Below are 19065 nucleotides of genomic sequence, written 5' to 3' on the forward strand. Positions count from 1 at the left end.
ATATCACTGAAGCCTAGATTTCTTACACTAAAAATTTGCTTTATTAGAGTCCTGGTGGGAGAAAATATTCTTTAAGACAAAAAGATTGCTGGCAAATCATACTAATGAAGTATTTAGAAGCCTGAGAGACACAATGCTTAAAGGGCTAACAATAAGAGGATGACAGTGGAACACAGGGTGTACAAATAGCAGGGTGGCTCTGCATTTTCAGTTTACATATTGTTTCATGTAATTGCAGCGTTGTTATTTCATCTATCAGGGAATCACTTGTGTTCCTGCCAGGGCAATTCTAATGCCCTGTGAGTTCAAGCTAGCCTTATTGTCTTCCTTTTTAAATGCTGTTTGATTTTTTCAGTAGTTAGACTCTAGGGATATTCTCCCCAGAACAATGAATTGTTTTACTTCCTTCTTAATAATTAAAATTAAAAAAAGGAAGCAGTCTTACTTCACAGCTGCTGTCTTCAGTGCTGGGTAAAGAGAGAAGCTGAAGCAGAGCCCTGGCTTTGGGCAGATGATCAGACCTGTCCCAGGGTGTTTGCTGCCTTGGGCCCTTTAGCTGCAGGGGAGGAAGCAGCTTCATTTGACAGCAGCAAGTCTGGGTTTATTTTCAGCATCCTGTGATGGGCTTTGGGATGAACTTTTCCCAAGGTGCTCAGCCCAGTTTTAGGAATCCAGTTAAGTATGGTCCTCATTGTCCACAGGAAGGTGCTCCCAGATAGTGGATGAAAGTATATAAATTCAGTGGGTTTAGGTAGAAACCCTGATTTACCTAGAAATTTAGGTAGTATCCTTCTTATGGAGATCCTCACAAGTTACTTCGGTGCCTCCCATCCCTCACACTTCACTGGGAGCTACAGACGGGGGCCTGTCTGAGGAGGTGAGCCTTGGTCATGGGAGGGTTGTGCCCATAAATTCAGCTTCAGCTGAGCCACCAGTCTGCCTGAAGAAGTCAACAGCCACATGCTGAAGCTGGCATGCAACCCATGATTACCAGAGAAAAGAAGCAGGAATGTTTCTTTATAGGGAACAGTAATGGAAGATACAGACTCAGCTAACTTCCAGGAATTACCTTTCCACCAGTTTATTGATTTTAGATTTTAAAAGGCATTTTCTTTCCATAATGAAACACATGCAATAAGCAGCTTCCCTTTCCAGATGTGTTAGTTGAATTTTCCAAGGAAAATGTGGTTCTCTATCCTCCCTTTCAGTGGTGTTGCACTTCCAACATTCAGTTGCCCCTTCAGAGCGAGGAGGTTTCTGCCACAATGGGGACAGCTGAAGAAAATTAAGAAGACAGCCCTAAACAATTGAAGAGCATGTGCAGAGCATGTGTGGAAGTGGCTGATGCTCTGGGATGTGTGTCCTTGTGAGCCCCCAGTCTGTCCCCACCACCGCCCTGCTCTGTGCCCTGCCGTGTGTCAGTCCCTGGCAGCTGCACTGCAGGTTGTCCCTACAGAATCCCTTTGAGTACATGAGTTAAGGTTTGGGGTTTTGTTCTCATGGGGGTGTCCCAGAGCACCCAAATCCTCTGCTTCCCCCCACTTCACATTCATACCCTGCTGCTGCTGCTGCTCCTCAGCCTTCAGCCCAGGGCAGAGCTCAGCCCCAGTCAGGGTCTCTGCTGCTCTTCTCCCTCACTGTGACCTCAGTGCACCAGCCTGCTCCATGCCTGAAGCCACACATCACTTCTGGGAAGAATCAGTCATCTCAGGGCCAGGTCCTGGCTGCCACAAGTGCCTAATGCAAAGCAAGAAGGGAGTGATCAAAAGGTTACCTGGCACCTTTGGTGTGGAGTGCTTTTCTCTCATGTCAGCTACAGCAGGGCTGCTGCCCAGTGCAATGAGAATTACTGGTCTGGAGCTAAACTGGGGGGCTGGGACACTGCCCTCCTGTCCCAAAAATGTGAGGAAGGGTGAAACACACAAAAAACTGTGCAAAAACTGGTGGTGCCTTCCAACAACTGGACTTTGGGAACTGTCTGTCCAATGTGAGTCTGCAGCAGCTGCAGGCAGGCAGCCAGCCACAGTGGAATAATAATAATAATAACAACAATAACAATAACAACAATAATAGTTAATGTTATTATTGTTGTTGTTATTGTTATTATTATTATTATTAATATTATCACCATAATCATCATTATTAAAAAATATAACTTCAGGGCTATAAGACAACATGTTCTTCACTTCTGCTGAGCAGCCACTGTTTGGGATGTAAACAGAATGTTATGGGGCCTTTCCATTAAGTGATGAGCAAAATCAAAAGAGAAAATTATGCTTTGTACTAAAAATGCATTTAGCCATTAGATCACAGCATTGAAAGCATAAAGGAAGGGTTATTTTAGCTTTCAGCTGTCCAGAAAATGCCAGTGGGAAGACAACAGGAGGCTCCCTTTCACAATGTAAGAGCCCTTTCTTTCCTGGATGGAGGGAGGGTTTCTGACAGGGGCATCATGCTGCTTGTGTGTTTCATTCTTACTCTGGGCTGAAATGCTCCTGTCAAAAGGTGGAAAACAAATCTAATTGCACATGACGTAAATAAAGTCTTGCTGTACATCAGCACTGTATTTTTTTTTAATAATTTTGGAGTTATTTTACTGTTTTTCCTGTAACCTAAAGCAATTTCTTTGCAACAGCCAAGTCCCATCCTTGCACAAAGCACACGACTTTTAGGGAGAATTAATATCATACCAATCACTGATAGCCTAAAGGATAAATAACCTGTCACAGGCCATGCTACAGATCACATCTGGGCCTGTCCTGTGGCAGCCCTGGTGCCAGACCATGGGAATGCAGGGGCTGATGTCTCTGTGGGATTGCTGCTGCGTGCACTGCTACAGCACAAGTGAAAAACGAGAGATGCAGAGGTGAAAGGCCATCCTCAGGGCAGTGCACTGGCCTTTCAGCCTTGTTACCTGTGCTGGGGATCCAGCCATGTGCTTTGCTGTCCCCATCAGCTCTCACTGCCCACTTTGTGCCTCAAGGACCCAAATTCCCTGGCAGCCCCTGGGGCAGCACCTCTGCTGCTGCTGCTGTGCCACAGCCCCTCCCAGCAGCAGTTCTTGACCTGCCTCTGGGCAGCACAGGCTTAAAGAGGAGCACTTTGGCTGCCTTGGGGAATTAGGCTTGAGGAAGGCTGTGGTTTTTGGGGTGGAGAATGATCAATTTTCTGTTATTTTTGCAAAGGACAATGGGTGTTTGGGATAGCTTTTCTCACAGTGTTTGGCTCTGGACTTAGCATGAATTTCTGTCAAAGCCACCCACCTACGGAAATCTCTGATGCCAGAATGCATTTATGAGGGAATATTTAGTCTACAGGACAGAGCTGCTCAGTGTAACCCTTAATCTGGAGGCAGGATGATTTAACTGAGGAATATTACATTTATTTTGGAGTTGCAATACCTGACAGCAATTTTGGACCCAGAGGAAGACCTCCAAGGAAATGCTTTCAACGGTGTGGAAATATTTCCCAGCATGTTTTTGAAATGTGGCATTCCTGAAGACTGTGTTGGTTGGGTGAAGTTTTCTTCACTTGCTCATCTGGTAACAGAGCTCTGGATGCCTGGCTCATGAGTCTGCCCTTAAAAATCCAAGTGCTGATCAGTGCCAGCACCAGGATTTCAGCAGGCCCTGAGATGACTCACATCAGAATCTTCTCTCAAGCTCTCTTAGTCACTAGCATGGCTCCTAACACAAAGATTTTACATGTTAAGTGTTAAATACATACTAGCACCCCCAATTCTTCCTTTAAGCTGTATCCATCTATACTCAGCATATTGCACCCTCTGGAACCACCACATCCCTCCACTGACCGTGCCTTTGGCAGCTGGGAGACTTTTCTTTGTTCTTAAACATAGCACCTCCTTTTCTTCCTCCTACCCCTCTGCCATGGCCGTGTTCTAGCTGCCAAAATCAATAAGTTAAACTTCTAAATTTAAAGTTAATCTAAAGTCATCCATTTAATTCAGAGAGCTGTTTGCAAGAAGGAGCTTTCAGTCATCATTCATGGGAACTGAAGGATTCCCATGGCAGTGAAAGAGAAAAACATGGGGTCTGGCAGACTGATGATGTAGTTCCAGACAGGAATCTGCTTGCTTGTTTGTTTGTTAATTTTTAATATAATCCCTTCCCTTTTTTGCTTGAATATATCAGTAAGACAATAATCAGGTTTTGCAGCAAAACATATCCATATTTTTATTTTTTTTTGGCCAGAATTTCTTGTGCAGCTCCAGTGTCACAGAGCATCTGTGTGACCTGCTGTCTTAAAATCTGGGCATTCTCTGCATTTTATAAAATATTCACCCCTCTAAGCCTGGTCTGTATGATTTTTGCACTCTCTCAGCTTGTCCCAGCTGGCATCAGAAAGTTTTCCCAGGGGCAGGAGGCAGCATGAAACAGACTTGAGCTGTATCTGGTCATGTTTGAACTCCACTTACCCCACAAGAAGTCTAATCCACATTGGGTTTGCATAGCACCCTACTTTATAAAAGAATCTTTTACTAATGAGTTCATTTACCTCACTGGAAACTACTCTGCAGAGCTGGGCACTGGCTTTTATCTGTCCTCTGAGCCCACCAGCAAAGCACACAATCTCTCCCAAAGCAAACACATTCCACTGTGAGTACCAGCAGATGGAATAACAGGCTCTGTTGGCATGGAAAAGGTTATTGCTTGAGAAAAAATTGCAGGATTGGACCCCTGAGGAGTGCAAGTCAGCAGAAGACGGGGCTGACAGGATGTTATGTGTGCTCTGCAGTGCCACTGTGTCCACTACCCGCACCATGGCCTGCTAACATCTCACCCTTGCTTTTCTGACACAATCCCTGTGTTTTCAGCTCAGAAATAGATCTCTTTTGAAGTTTAAAAGCAGCTATGTCATTGCTGAAACAGCTGTTCAGCAACCACCCAAGCAAGCGGCAGCTCCCCGTGCTGCCTTCCCAGAGATGAGCTGGCTTTGTGCATCTGTGTGTCCCAGCACAGAGGGGGAGCGTGAGGAAGCATGGCCAGATCCAAAAGAGTTTCAGGGAATGCCTGTGGATAAGTTTAAGCTTCACAGCAGGGCACTGCCTGAGAGCTGGTGCACAGTGCATGTTGTCTGCCTGTCGTTCAAGGTGGGAAGAACCGGCACGCTTGACCGTTCCACGGATTTCAAAATGTTGTTCTAACACAAGCACACAACTTTCTGCACCTGGGAATGCAGGGAATTCAGGGTGAGGTTTCAGCCATCTCCCCACAGCTGCTGGCCCAGGGCTTGTGCCTTGCTGGTGTCAGCCTTGGAATGAGCTGAGAGCCCCAGTGAGGACAGCAGGACAGCGTGGCCACCCACAGCCCTTCACATGGCTCCTCAAAGAGCTCAGTGTCAGTGTGCAGAGACCTCAGAGTAAAACAAGAGAGATGTTCCACAGCTCAGAGATGCCCATCACAGCTCCCCCACCCACTGGTGTCTCCTTCTGAGAGGTACCTGTGCTGCCACTGCACCTGCCAGGTAGTCTGCTCAGGACCTGTAACACATGTTAGCAGAACCTTGTAATTTCACCCAGTCTGATGCTCTAGGTGTGACCACAGACCTCTGTCATGAAAGAAATCATGGCTAAAAAGAGAACAATTCACAGAGCTGAAAGTGGAGATGGTGCCTTATTTCTCACAATAAAAAGAACAGAGGATGCAGACAACTTCATCTTCAAATACTGGGTCTTGTTAACTTTTCAAAACATGTGGTGTTCACAGCACACCATGTGAATGGCAGCATGAGCACATTCCTGTCAGCCTCCTTATGGCCATGTCTCATAATGCCTCAGAGCAGCACAGCAGACCACACTGAATATGAAGTTTCCATGATTAACCAATGGATTTCAGCGCTGTGATTATGGTTTGACCAAAGATTATTGCTTTGGTTCAGTACTTCAGCATCTTCATCATCAAATTATCACATTGCAGTGACAATTTTCTTCACACAGTGATTTCATTCAAAGCAATGTTTGCTAAGAGAGAGAACTGAGTTGAGGTCTGAAGTATGGGAGGATTGCAGGAAGTTTGATTTAGATAGACCCCATAAATTATTTTAGCAAAAGGTCTTATAAACTCAGAATGAAGGTGTACTCAAAAAGCTCTTTTATAGAGGCCCATGCAAAAGCATGGACCTCAAAGTCTATTTGGGTTAATCAAAATCCAGTTCCTAGCCTCAAAACCAGGATGAGAAGAGAAATTATGCTGTTAGGAGAGAGGAAAGGTGCAGGTCAACAATTAAACTGTAGTTTCAACCATCAACAGTGTAAGTAATGCTTTCATTTAGAGCAGAAATAGTGATTTTTTTTCTATTCATTAATATTGAAACACTACTGCTGTTTATCAATTACATATATTATTATTAGTTGTGAACTTAAAATTTTAAAATTTGATTGTTTCATGTTTTGTACAAACTGCTTGATTTTTATTTCTTTTTAAATTTTGAACTTGCAGTACAAAAGCACATTGTAACAAGAAGTAATTCCGAGGTGAAGTTAAAAACTCCACATTTCTTTCTCATAGTGGGCTATTTAGTGTTTACCTGAGATTTAGCTAGCAGCTAAAGAGATGCCAGCCAAGGTTCTGGACATTTACTGAATGTCACAGAACCACTCAGTCCAGAAGTTTTGACCAAAATATGTTATGCAGATGATGATGATGATGGGCTGCAACTCTGTGAAATGGTAATTTTTTAAATGGTCAAGCAGTGGAGGCATTTTAGGTGGAGATTTCAGCTCATTTCTCACCTTGTCCATTTCACACCTTGCCTGGCAAGCTTCCTGCCACATGCCTGCCACATCAGAGATATTTTATGTGGTCACAGAAAACAGTGGACATGAGTCAGTTGTTCAGTTTTGCCTTTGTTTTGAAATGATTTTGAAGCTGGTCATCCTTTATAGGAGACAAACTGAAGTACTTACATTACACATGTAAGTGCATTCTGAGGGCAGGAACTGGCTGGGACCAAGCACAAGGGCCTCTGTTAAAATAGCTGGCAAGTCACATAAACTGGAAATATTTATCTGAGGGCTGACTCAGTGTGGGTGGCACCACTGCAGGAGGCAAGTTTGGGTGACAGCTTTCAGACAGTGCATGGTACTTGAACAGAATCCTACCTGCATGTTTTTGAAGAGACAAAATGGGGAGACAGTGGGCTACATGCTTAGCTTTACATTTTTTAAAGAATTTCACCTCGTGGTTGGAGAAGCCCCTAATCCTGCAACACTTGAGTGAATGTTGTGACAGGAGCCAGGCCTGGTGGAACCACTTGATTAGTATTACACAGAAAGACCACTGCAGAGCTGAACTGTCAGGTCAGGCTTGTCTAAGAAGAGATTTTTAAGACTTCTATTTTTCACTTCTAATCCTTTATGTTATTCCTGAATTTACTCTTTTGGGCAAATTTCACATAGTCTGCTTTTAGGGAAACAGCTTATTTAAACACTAAAAGAAAATTATGCCCTTTGGTGCTTTTAATTCACTGTCTTTGCAGTAGATCATGCCAAAAAAAGGTGGCAGGGGAGCCCTTATAAAGCTCTATTAATTGAAATAAATGAGCCATGTTTCGGAGAACAGTGTACCATAGAGGAAGGTCTGCCTTCTGAATCCTGCTCCCATAGATGTCCCTTGTGATTTCAGGCATGTCATAAAATCCACTGTCCACCTCATTTTCCCACCTTATTAAGTGGGGGCTGAGGTTGTTCTTTACCAGAAACCTCTGGGTGTTGTGAAGCCCAACTCAGCGCTTCAGAAGTACTTGGAGGACCTGGAATTTTATTTTGAAAACCATAGCAAATGCTAGTCTTTCCCAGGGAATGGTGTTTATGAGCATGCTTTCATTAGTCCCTTAGCCTTTTCTTTCTCATTTGAGTCTGGAAAAATGTGTGCAAAATCATTTCATGGGGGCCTCTGGGAGAAATGAAGCTTCTTGCAGAGTAGGAGCTCTAGGGGATCGTGTAGTGGCAAAGTCAGCTCCCTGAATCTACCAGAAAGAGAAAAACCCCTCTGGCCTGGACTTAAAGCCCCAACTGGCCTTAGGCTGGACCCAAACACTTGACTTTTTCTCTCCTCTTTCATTCATATGCTCAGTCTCAGAGAAAGGGGAAGGTGAGCAAGGCAGGCAGAGAAATAATTGTGTGCTCCCTTCCTCCTCTCCTTCTCCCCAAAGATTATTTCCATCCACCTGACTTCTTTCCCAGATATGGTATCATTTGCTTCTGTGACTGATCTCTGGGTGGGAGAGAAAATTATTTTGAAAGTTCAAGAGAAATATAAGCCTGCACATTTATGAGTGTTTTTCTCCTCTTCCCTGCCTCTGAATGATCAGAGTTTTATTATTCCTCTTGACTGCATGCTGAGGTACTTTCCTTTCAAGCAGGGCCTGCTCCTGGCAGCAGGCAACAGAGGCTCCAAACCTGGGATACTCTTTTAATGTCTGAGTCTTCCATTAACACCAATAATTTAACCTTCCCCTCACCTCCCACGCCCCCCTTGCTGTTGATGCTTTTGGATAAAGATGGCCCAGGAAAGATGAGGTTCTAGGGAAAGTTAGGTATTTTTAAAGGAAACCAAACAGGGCTCAGAGTTCCACTCTCTTCACATGCATCATGATCTCACTTCAGGTGCCTTTTTACAGGCCTGCTCAGCCACAGGAGGGACCCAGGTGCTGGTGTCATCATGAAACCCTCAGTGATGGGGAGCCAAGCTTCACCTCCAGCCCAGGCTCTGCACAGAGAGATGGATGGCTCCAGGGACTCAGCAGCAGCAAATCAGACTCAGTGCCACAAACAGGGCCTAGAACAAATGGTTCAAATGTCCATGAACTGCTTGGAGGAAAAGGCAGCAGCAGGATCAGGTTATTGTGTGGATTGGATTCTGCCCTTGGGGCCACAGCTGGACCAGACACAGCCAGAGAACACAGCCAGCATTGTCCCTCCTTCAGTCCACAACCACCATGCAGAGCACACCTTGTCTGAAATAACAGGTCTTCATAGGATCCTTCTGCTTGAGAGATGATATCACAGATTATATCTGTGTCCACTTTAGGTCTGGACTGTTGCTAAGAGAAAAACAATTCTTGGCAAATTCCTCCAAGTGCTTTCCTCATACAGTTTGGATGGAGATAGTTTTTCCAAGAAAGATGGGTAGGTGTGAATTTGTCTCTTCACCTTCTGAGAATTGTTTTCACCAGTGCAAAACTGAAGATGATAATGCTCCCGTTAAAAATGAGGTGAATGCTCAGTCTAACATGAATGGGTGGAAAGGACTTCAAACAGATGAATCTGAGGACAAAGTTACCCTTGCCAAGACAAACAGCTGCAGAGAGCTGCAGGAAAGAAAAAGGGCACTGCTGTTCAAAATGATTCAGTCACACAGGGCTGATTGAGGCTGTGTATCCATCAATTTATAATGAAAACCAATGGCTTTCATATGAAGAAAGAAAAGGTACATCATATGTCACACAGGAGGAGTGGAGAACTGATATCATAGGACAACAAACTGATTCTCCATAGGACAACAGAGATACAGGATGAGCACAAAGCAGAAAGCTCTCACTCTCCTTCCTACATCTGTCTTTCATTTGCTTTGCTCTATCTGCCTGTTGATGTTTTCTCACATTATCTTGGTCCCTTTGTTCAAGCTGTATTTCATTCCAGGAAGGCAGGGAGCTCCAGGTGTGAATGAGGGCCGTGAGCACGAACTCACTGTCCCAGTTATTATTGTTATCATTCCTCTGAAAACCGGCCTGGTGGAGCTTTGGCTCTGTGGAATTTGTTCTGCTGTTTAACCATACCCCTGTTAAATGTGAAAAATGGAATGAAAGTGGAATGAAAATGTGGAAAGTGGAATGAAGTGCAGTGCTTTGCACGATGGCTTGCACCCAAAGGTGCAGCCTTAGCTAATGAAGTGCTGGCATGCTGTGGAGCAAGATGTTTGGGATTGTAGGATTGGGACCTGCTGCTCAAATGAATCAGCTGTTCTTCTTTGTAACGGGAGAAACTGTATGTTAAAAAAGCCAATACAGAATTTTTAATGCTCTATATAGTTTTTAATGTTTTTTTATTTTAAGACCCCAGTGATATTCAGTAATTGTATTCCTGCCATCCAGCTATTTAGCAATGTGAACACATACTATTTTTCCCATTACTGTTGTTTCCATTACTGGCACTAGACTTGTGGATGCCTGGTTATTTTTGTCTTTGGACACCCCCTGTGTACATCTAACTGGGCACAGATATTTTAATACATTTTTCAGTGGTTCCTTCTGCTCCAGTTGAGCCCCTGGAGGTGGTATGGAGCCCCTTTGTGTGTGTTGGATGAACACATCTCTGGGATGAGTCTGGAGCAGATAACTGCCATAACATTAAGCTGAACTCCAGCTCTCCCCCAGTCTGGCACGATGTGTTCAGTCCCTCCACAAATCAGGTGCAGCTCAGCCCTTACCCAGTGGGGATTCAGTGCACAAGCAGTGGTGTGCTTTCCCTTGGATGTGCTGCCTCAGATACATTTGCCAGGGCCAGGGATAGCCCATGGCTGGACCACACAGACTCTCCAGATGGGCTGAGACTCCAAAGATAGGATGGCAAGCAGCTTTGGCAGTCTGGTTGGTATTTCAATAGATGGACTCTTTTTAGCTTTATTTTTCAAAAGCTGCCCTTCTATTTTGCAACAGGCCCTTCCTGTGCCATGTTTAGCTCATTCAAACCCTCTGCAGTGTTTATACCTCCCACTGCATTTCCTACAGTGGGTATTTCTAAACCAGCTTTGCTGGTGGAGTCCTCTCCAAATGGTGTGTTAAAGACCAAATGATTTAGCACATAATTAAGAAGTAAACAATGATCAGCAAGAGGTCTGCTGTGTCAGCTACAAGGCATGGCTTGGATGCAAGAAGCAGCAACATGCCAAGAAAAATGAGTGAATCTGTGTGTCTGTATCTTGATGTGGAGAGGCAGCTTCTGCTCCATCCCCAGAGGAGACACAGTTCAATGGGTATTTTCTTTTGTTTTGCCAGGGGCAACAACAGCCGTTCAAAGGACACCAGTGGGACAAAAGAGCTTCCTGCAGCCACCAGGAATGTGCATGGATGCTTCACCTGGGCTTTTGCACACACTCCAGCTGGTTTGTGTGGAAGGGCTCATTTCCTGGCCCTGCTGCTCCTTGTGCTGTATGAGAGATGGTTCTGTGCTTCCCAGCACCAGTGCCTGAGCTCTAACACCAGTGACAGGAACTGGTGCTGCTGGTGTAGCTCCAAGTGCTGTTTTAGGGTACCCAGGCAAATGGACTTGTAGTGAGGGAAGGGAGCACTTAAAAAGAAAGAGCTTGGTTCTGCTTCTTCCACATCTCATCCCATTTTGGCGTTGGGCACAAACGAAGCAGCATGCCTAAGGCCCAAAACCAGAATGCTCCTTTTATTCAGTGATTCCCTGGCTTTTAGTGCAAAGGAAAGAATCAAGACACACAAGATTATTGTGCTATGGATTTATAATAACATTTTATTAATATATTATGCTACAAAAATATTTTGATAAAATAATATTAGAAAGCATCTTTTTATTACACTCTTCAAAACAGTTCACAAAAGCAGGAGGCAGAACAGGAAAAACATATCTGAAATATATTTGAATTGAATTGAAATCTGTCAAATATGCAGCTTGAATTTCGATGTGAACATGAATCTGCAGGATGGTTAATCAGTCCCGTAGAAGGAAAATATTGCCTACTTATTGCAAAGACCTCTCTGCCTTTACCTAGATTAAGGTGCCTCCTGAAATGTTAGTCACAGGAAAGGCTGAATTTGGGTTGGGACAGAACACAGACAACACACACATGTGAATGTACACACAGACAGACATACACACACACACACACACACACACCCTCCCTATGATCTCAAACCTCAGCAAATTATCTTTCTGCTTCAGTTAAGCTGAAACATGCTTAAATTGAAGTTGAGTTTTAGCACACTCCATGGAACATTGATCACTTCAGAGATATGACAAGACCATATAATTTTTAGATATAATACAGAAATACGGTACTAAGCAAAGTTTGGCATGGTAACATTTATGCTGAGATAATAACTTTGGCACTTTGGTTTCTCTAACAAAAATATATGATGGGAAATTCCTCCCTAACAGTGGTATATGGTAATGACTGAGTCATATCATTTGACTAATCAATGCACTAAACACAGATTAAGTTCTCCTTCTTTCCATCTCTCTCTTTCTCCACAATTGTATATTGAAGAACTTAGATAAATATACAACTCTGTACCTTGGGTATTCCTAAATTACAGTGGAGCTTGGAGGAATGGGAAGGGAAGTTCAACAAAGCAGATTTTTGACACCTGTATAAAGCATAGTTATCATAAATCACGTTCATCATTTATTGCCAGAAGATGTATTGCATTATTCAACAGCTCGAGGGATTGAAGAGAAACTACATCAGTCATAAAATATAAAATACCTTCTGTCCCAGCTTACTGACTGGTTCTCCAAGTGGCAGTGCATATTAATATAGTATCTGTAGTTAAGCAAGAAAAGCATTAAAACACTGAAAGAGGAGAGATTAGATTTGCTGATGATATGAGATTATTTATTTCGCCTGGGCAAGATCTTGGCAGATACTCAGTATTTGTTTACAATGCTACAGTTACATTTAATGAGAACTGTGTTGGTGTCCCTTGCAGCTGGGTTGAGAAGATGAATCAGTGACCATCGAGCTTTAGACTCATCCAAAGTTGTGTCCCACACTGCCAGAATCTGGGTGTCTCTCCTGATGGTGTTTCTCAGAGATAAGCAGGATCACCAGTGTTTTCTATTATATGTGGTGGGCATGAATGTTTTTGCTAAATCTCCTGCTCTTGGAATCTTGTGCTTTCCTTTGGAAGAAAGAGTCGAGTCAGTTTTTAGTTTTCTGAGAAGCCCACAGAGGAAACTGAAGCCCCCTGAAGCTGGTAGTCAGTGTTGCTTCCAGAGCATGTATCAAATCTGGTCCAGGTTTTAATCTCATGGTTTAGAAAATCATTAGAAATTCAGAAATCATGATTTATTGTGACAATGTGCATAAGTCTGTGCTAACCAGTACTACAATGTTTTAATTAATGCTGGGCTGCCATAGCTGATTAGTAAAGAACCCATTTTATCAGCCACAGTGAAGGTCCATTATCCAGCACTGCTCTGCATACAGGTCCTGCATTGAAGAAAGTGACCCTAAGTCGTATTTTAGGGTAAGACAAGAGTGAAAAAAAACAGTGTTTGGTTAGAGACCTGTGCTGAAGCCATTCATGTGGGGTTCCTGAGCTAAGATCCACAGAAACCTATTTAACCTTTAAGTCATGTCTCCTCCCTGAGGCAGAGAGAGCTCAGCTGACTGAGGGAGCTGCTCAGTGGCAAAAATCAGGTGCATAGACCCCACATTCAAGGAACACCTTGTTTTGACCTTGCACTGCACAAATGTGAGGCACCAGCACAAGGGTTCCAGTAAAATTCATTAATTACCAAGAATTACAGATAAAATGCCAGGAAATGCAAAGATGTTAAAACATACTCTGATATCCAATTCACATCCTGTAATAGCCAGACACACCACAGTATCTGAACTAATGAATATTGAATGTCACTGTCCAGTGCAGGAGAGACTCAGAAAGCCTCACTGGTGATAAGAGTGATTATTCTGTGCAGCACAGTGACAGCTTGGAGCGTGGAGAGATCTGTGTGCTTCTCATATTAAAAAATAAAAATAAAATAAAATAAAAAGGAGCCCCAGAGGTTTATGGAGAAAGCCACAGATTGGGAAACTTCAGAATTGTAATTTCTAGTCTTGGTCCTGTTGTTTGTTTTCCTTACAGTCTTGGACAAATTGTTTCTGTTTTCTCTTATTTTTTCTCTCCCTTATCTTTACATGGCCTTGTCTATTTATACTGTAGGTTTTCCAACACCTGAAATTATTCCTGGGACAGTACCACAAAATAATTTCTGGATACGATCTGGTTATAACAAATAAAATTCAATGGGTTTTGGTTTGTTGGCTGTTCACTTTTACTATGTAACTTATCATCACCCTTAAGATTTACCTACCTTATTTCCAGTTATGTTCTTGTAAATAAGACATTATAATTCAGTTTTCATCTCTGCCTTGAACACATCAGGAGAACCAATAATCTTTTTAAAATGCATTAATATTGAATTTGAAGGTCTCTTAAACCATTATATTCAAATGAAGGCATTTCTAGAGTAATAGCTCAAATAAAACCAAAATGAAAGTTCTCAAAATATGTTTCCAATATCCATCTCTGTGCAGTAAATATTATGCAAGGTGAATGGCTTGTGTCCAAAACTAACATCTCTAATCTTCTGCTAGCCAAAATACACAATATGAAAGTATGCACAGGGTCTGTTTGAATCTCACATTTGGGGCAAAGCTCAAAGTTTTCCATTCAGCCTTATCACAGAATCACAGAATAACCAAGCTGGAAGAGACCAACTGTTGTACTTACAAACAAAAAAAGTGTGTGTGGGGAAGCTTATAGCACCCTGTGCTATTACCCACTTAAATTGACCAGAAACCTACACAACCTGCTGTCAAAACTAGAGCAAAGGCTGGGGATCATGGTATGTTAAAAAGAAGTTACCTGGATTGTCCCTGGCCTTTGCAAGGGAGGCATGATGGAAATGCTCAGTATTCCATCATGAAACCCTGTGATTTTTGCAGTCTAGTTACTTTCTAACTTACTTTCCTAAAATAACTGGTATGAAACGAGCAAACTGAATTCTGAACTCTCTCTGACTGCAGACTCTTGCAGATTGCATGGAATCATCTGCAGCTCCAGAGACTCAGCTGTAGGGCTGCTGGGAAACTTACAGGGTTGTTTCAGCCAGAATTTTATCAGTAATGTTATCATAATTTTTGTCATTATCTTTTTTTTCCAAGGTGAAGAAGCACTGCTTTTCCATAAAGAAAAGCTTGTATTGTATTTTTCTGATTTTGAGACTTGTTTTCTAAATTAGATTATTTCATCACATAGTTTTGACTTTTGGTTTGTAGATGACTTAGAAAAAAACCCCATTATTTCAACCAAAACTCATTTTCTGAACTCTTGTATCCAAAGAGACTTTTCATCATGTTCTGGTGGTGAAAAAACATCTACATGCCTTTTTAAACATAATAATTTTTAAGATGGCACCACGGTTTTTTTCCCCCATAGATGATGTAAATCTCATTCCTCAACAACAGCTCTTTGGATGGGGAGCATATTTTTCAGTGAGGGTAAGGTGTCATAACTTTTCCATCTAAGTCAGGTACTATAGTCTAAAAATGGAAAAATGTTCTGAATGTCTCATGGGGGTTACTTTGATTCCTGTGGTGTTGAGCAGATTTTGGACAAGACATAATTATTTCAGCACAGGGATATAGGCTCTATCAGCTCATGGCAGCAAGAGAAAAAGGAAAGTGTAGATGTTTTTTGCTTCCAGGTTGTCCATGGGCATTAATATAACATACAAAGGAGTTCTATAGATTAACAGGACACTACATCTTTATAACCTATAGACACACCAAGCTCTCTTCTCATTTATGCTAGAAAAGGTTGTAGGCTTATGCTTATGTAAAATGAGGAAGAAAATAATTCCAAGTAGGATTATTCCAGACTTTAAAAGCAATTTTTTATTAAGAAAAAGGTGTCTTAATTTGTGTTAGCTGGTGAATTAATCCCAGGGCAAAGAGGGAACCTGGTGATTTCCAAAGAAGTAAAATAGTTTAGTTAAAGAAAACAGGGGGAATGTAGAGGATTATCCTGACTAATGACTTACTAGATCATGTAAAAATAACTGTGATTTTAGATTGTGGCAGCTAATGAGTTAAGAATGCACTTATTTTTCCAATGGGAACAGGCCCCAGAGAGCAGGATCTGCTTTATTCAGAGTAAGCTATACTAATGAGACAAAAGAAGTAAAATAAAGAAGTTCAGCAGAAATGTACTTATTGGGCAGTTGCTGTAAAATGTAATGGTTAAAGAAACAAAGAAAGCATTCATTTGGTGTCAGTTCAGACATTTGCAGAGTTATCAGAAAACAAATATAGAAAATATTAATTTATCTGTTTCACCATCGCTACAGATTAATAGGGATGTTATTAACATATACAACAAGAAAAATAAGTTTACCAGTTGAATAAATACATTTTTTCTTTTTCTTTTTTTTTTTCTTTATATGAACATGTATATTTTACAAAACCCCATAGCACTATGGGAAATAAAGATCCTTCTACAAAAAGAAGATGTAAGTCAGTGTTACAATAAAGCTTTAGAGTTTCAAAATGTATCTGGGCAAAGAGACAAAATCAGCTAGAAGGCACTACTGAGTCACTGAGAAGGTCCAGCTTGGAACTGTTGCTGTCTTAAACTCCAATTCATTCATAAATTATCTCTCTTCTCTATTCCAGGGGATTGGACGCAATACTAATGTGGTCAGGAGGGCTGCAGTAGGTTCAGAAGAAAAGAAGCTATGGCCATGCAGAGAGGAAATGTTACTGATGGCCATGAAAGGCTGGCTGGGGCTGAGCTCGTGGGCTGGGGCTGGGATGGGCGGTCGGGACGTGGCCTCTGATCCAGCTGGTTGGAAATCCAGATGGGAGGTTTGACTGTGATGTAGCCATTGGTTATCCTGATATAGGAAGGCAACGTGGTGGTGCTAAAAGAAAACACAAGACAAGGAAATTAAACAGGAGAACCCTTATCTCTGCTCTGTGAATTGTCATCCCAAGTGGTAGCAACCACAATGGCAATTCCAATGATTGCTGTTATTATTATTATTGCTTGCACACATGAGACACCGGGGAGAGAGCCAGACTGAAAACTGCGATGATGTGGAAACAGCTCTGATCCAGGATGTCCCTCAGCTCCTGGCTGCTGCCAAAATACAGCCAAAGGAGGGACTGCTCTTAATGTATCTGACTTACTGCACTCCATTTTTGAGCATCCATTATGGCCAGCATCAGAGATTGTGCTAAATGTGTCCTTGTGCTGAGCCAGGGTGACCTCGTTCTTACATCCCTTCTTCCCACCAAAGGTCTCCAAACTTTCCATGTCTCAGTGACGTGTTTAATTCACCATGAGCCACATACTGACCAGAGGGTCCAGAACACATTCCTTCCCAGTTTCAAAACTTCAGAACTTCCCAGGATCCCCTTACACAACTGATAACCTTGAGCACAGGAGAGCAAGCAGGTTCATCTCTTTTCCTGCCTTTAAGCCATTTTGGATCAAATCACAAAGCCAAAACCAGTCACTGTTAGGTTTCCCTGACTGTGGATTTGCCTCAATAGCAGTGTGATGGCTTATTGATTGTAGCTTGAGTTAGTACTTTGATTTGAATTTGCAGGTTGGAATTCATCATGACTCCCAAGACACTGGAGGTCAAAAAGGTCCATTTACGATTGATTTGGAAGTTTAAGTTGTAATCTCCATTTCATAAAGTGCCCCCATTGCATCCATTATTGGATGATCCATAATCCACCAGTTGTCAGGGAGCAGCACAACCAAGCATGCAAACTGCACAGGGTGGATTTTGGACTTAAACCCAAGACATTCTGCTGAGAAGTGAGGAGAAAAATGGCAAGCTCCTCTGAAAAAAAGATGTGACACTAATACCTGAAGATTCTCTAAATCTTCCATAAAGGGGATTTGGAGGCACTGAAAATGACCCTCATATAACTTTTTAATGGGGTAAGAAGCTATGCAGTCCCATAAATATTTAGCTACAGTATCCAAGATCTTGACCTTGGAAGAAAAAGGTTGTGTCTTGCATAATATCAGATAAAAGGAGTAACATCTTACTTCAGATTCATGCACACAAACAGAATTTAGAAGGACTAAAGGCTTTTGTCTTTTTCTGCCTAAGCAATACCAAGATAGATTTTAGCTGAGATGCTTCAAATGTGCTGAGTCAATCACAGACTGAGAAGATCAGAGCCCACCCAGAAGGGGGCATTGGTCAACATCAAATCCCATGGACAATCCCTGCGCATTACACTTCACCCCGAGTTTTGGGAGAAGTCACTTCATTTCTTCCCTCATCCTTTATACTGTCGCCACAGCTTCTGGGTGGGATAGTTATTCTGCAGCTAGAAGTGACCTAAATTAATGTGCAGTGAATTAGAGTAAAAAGAGAAGGCAGTCTTCAATTAAAGACATAGGAATTGCTTCATGGGAGCAGATAATCCATCTAACCAGTATTAGGATTCTGACACTGAGGAGCAGTGCTTGCTCCAGAGCAACAAACTGCTGTGAACAGAGAACTCTGAAATCAAGGCTTGTTGGACAAAGTTCTCTGAATTCCCACAGTGAGTGATTGGTTTATGTCTTGAAGGGATGACATAAGACACACAGCTTCAGAGTTTCAGCTATATTGCATCAAAACTGCTGCAGTCATTTAACAGGAAGAGCTGGTGTGTGATAAACTCCTGCTGCTGTTCCCAATCTGCCTGGCAGGAATGGCACTGGATTAGGCACTGTGTGGCCAAGCTCCTGTAACATAACATCAGCATGAACAGCCTTCTCACAGTGAACACAAAGCATCACTAAAGCAAACTTCTGACAAAAAGAGGTACTACATACTCTGAGTAATCCCACACAAATGCAGTCATGCTTCAATTTCTCATCCAGATCTCATTTATCCTGCTCAGTGATGATGTGGTGCACAGGCCTGGCACTGACAGTGGATCACAACTTGGGTTTTTCCCCTATACCTGGTTTTCCTAAGGTAAGCATGGGTAGGTGTTTGTCCTCATCTTTTGGTACTGATTGTCACGTTACAGAACTGCAAAACTTTGCCCTCAATTAAATTTTAAACTACAAGGAGGGTCTGATTTTAAATTTTAATTAAAAAAACCCAAATCACCAAAATGCCATTCTGATTTCCAGTTTGTGTGTATCCTGCTCTTGACACATTCTACGAGCTTGATCCTCCAGTGAGATTTAAGTTTCCCTTGCACAAACTGCCTTTCTACTCCTCAGGTTTGTTCTGTGCACACAGGCTGGCCAGGGAACCTGTAAAAGCATCAC

General features: G+C 42.4%; 1 protein-coding gene across 1 annotated transcript in view; it reads right to left on the minus strand.

Moving 5' to 3' along the window:
* Positions 1-11468: 11468 nt before the first annotated feature.
* Positions 11469-19065, minus strand: part of TRABD2B (TraB domain containing 2B) — a gene marked incomplete at its 5' end in the record, with an annotated part of 268912 nt that continues 261315 nt past the window's right edge. The window contains one exon of the mRNA XM_015635645.2: positions 11469-16693. Coding sequence (XP_015491131.2) covers positions 16471-16693 — 223 coding nt within the window. The remainder of the gene's footprint in view (positions 16694-19065) is intronic.

Source organism: Parus major, chromosome 8 (genome assembly GCF_001522545.3).
Source record: "Parus major isolate Abel chromosome 8, Parus_major1.1, whole genome shotgun sequence".
Taxonomy (NCBI): Eukaryota; Metazoa; Chordata; class Aves; order Passeriformes; family Paridae; genus Parus; species Parus major.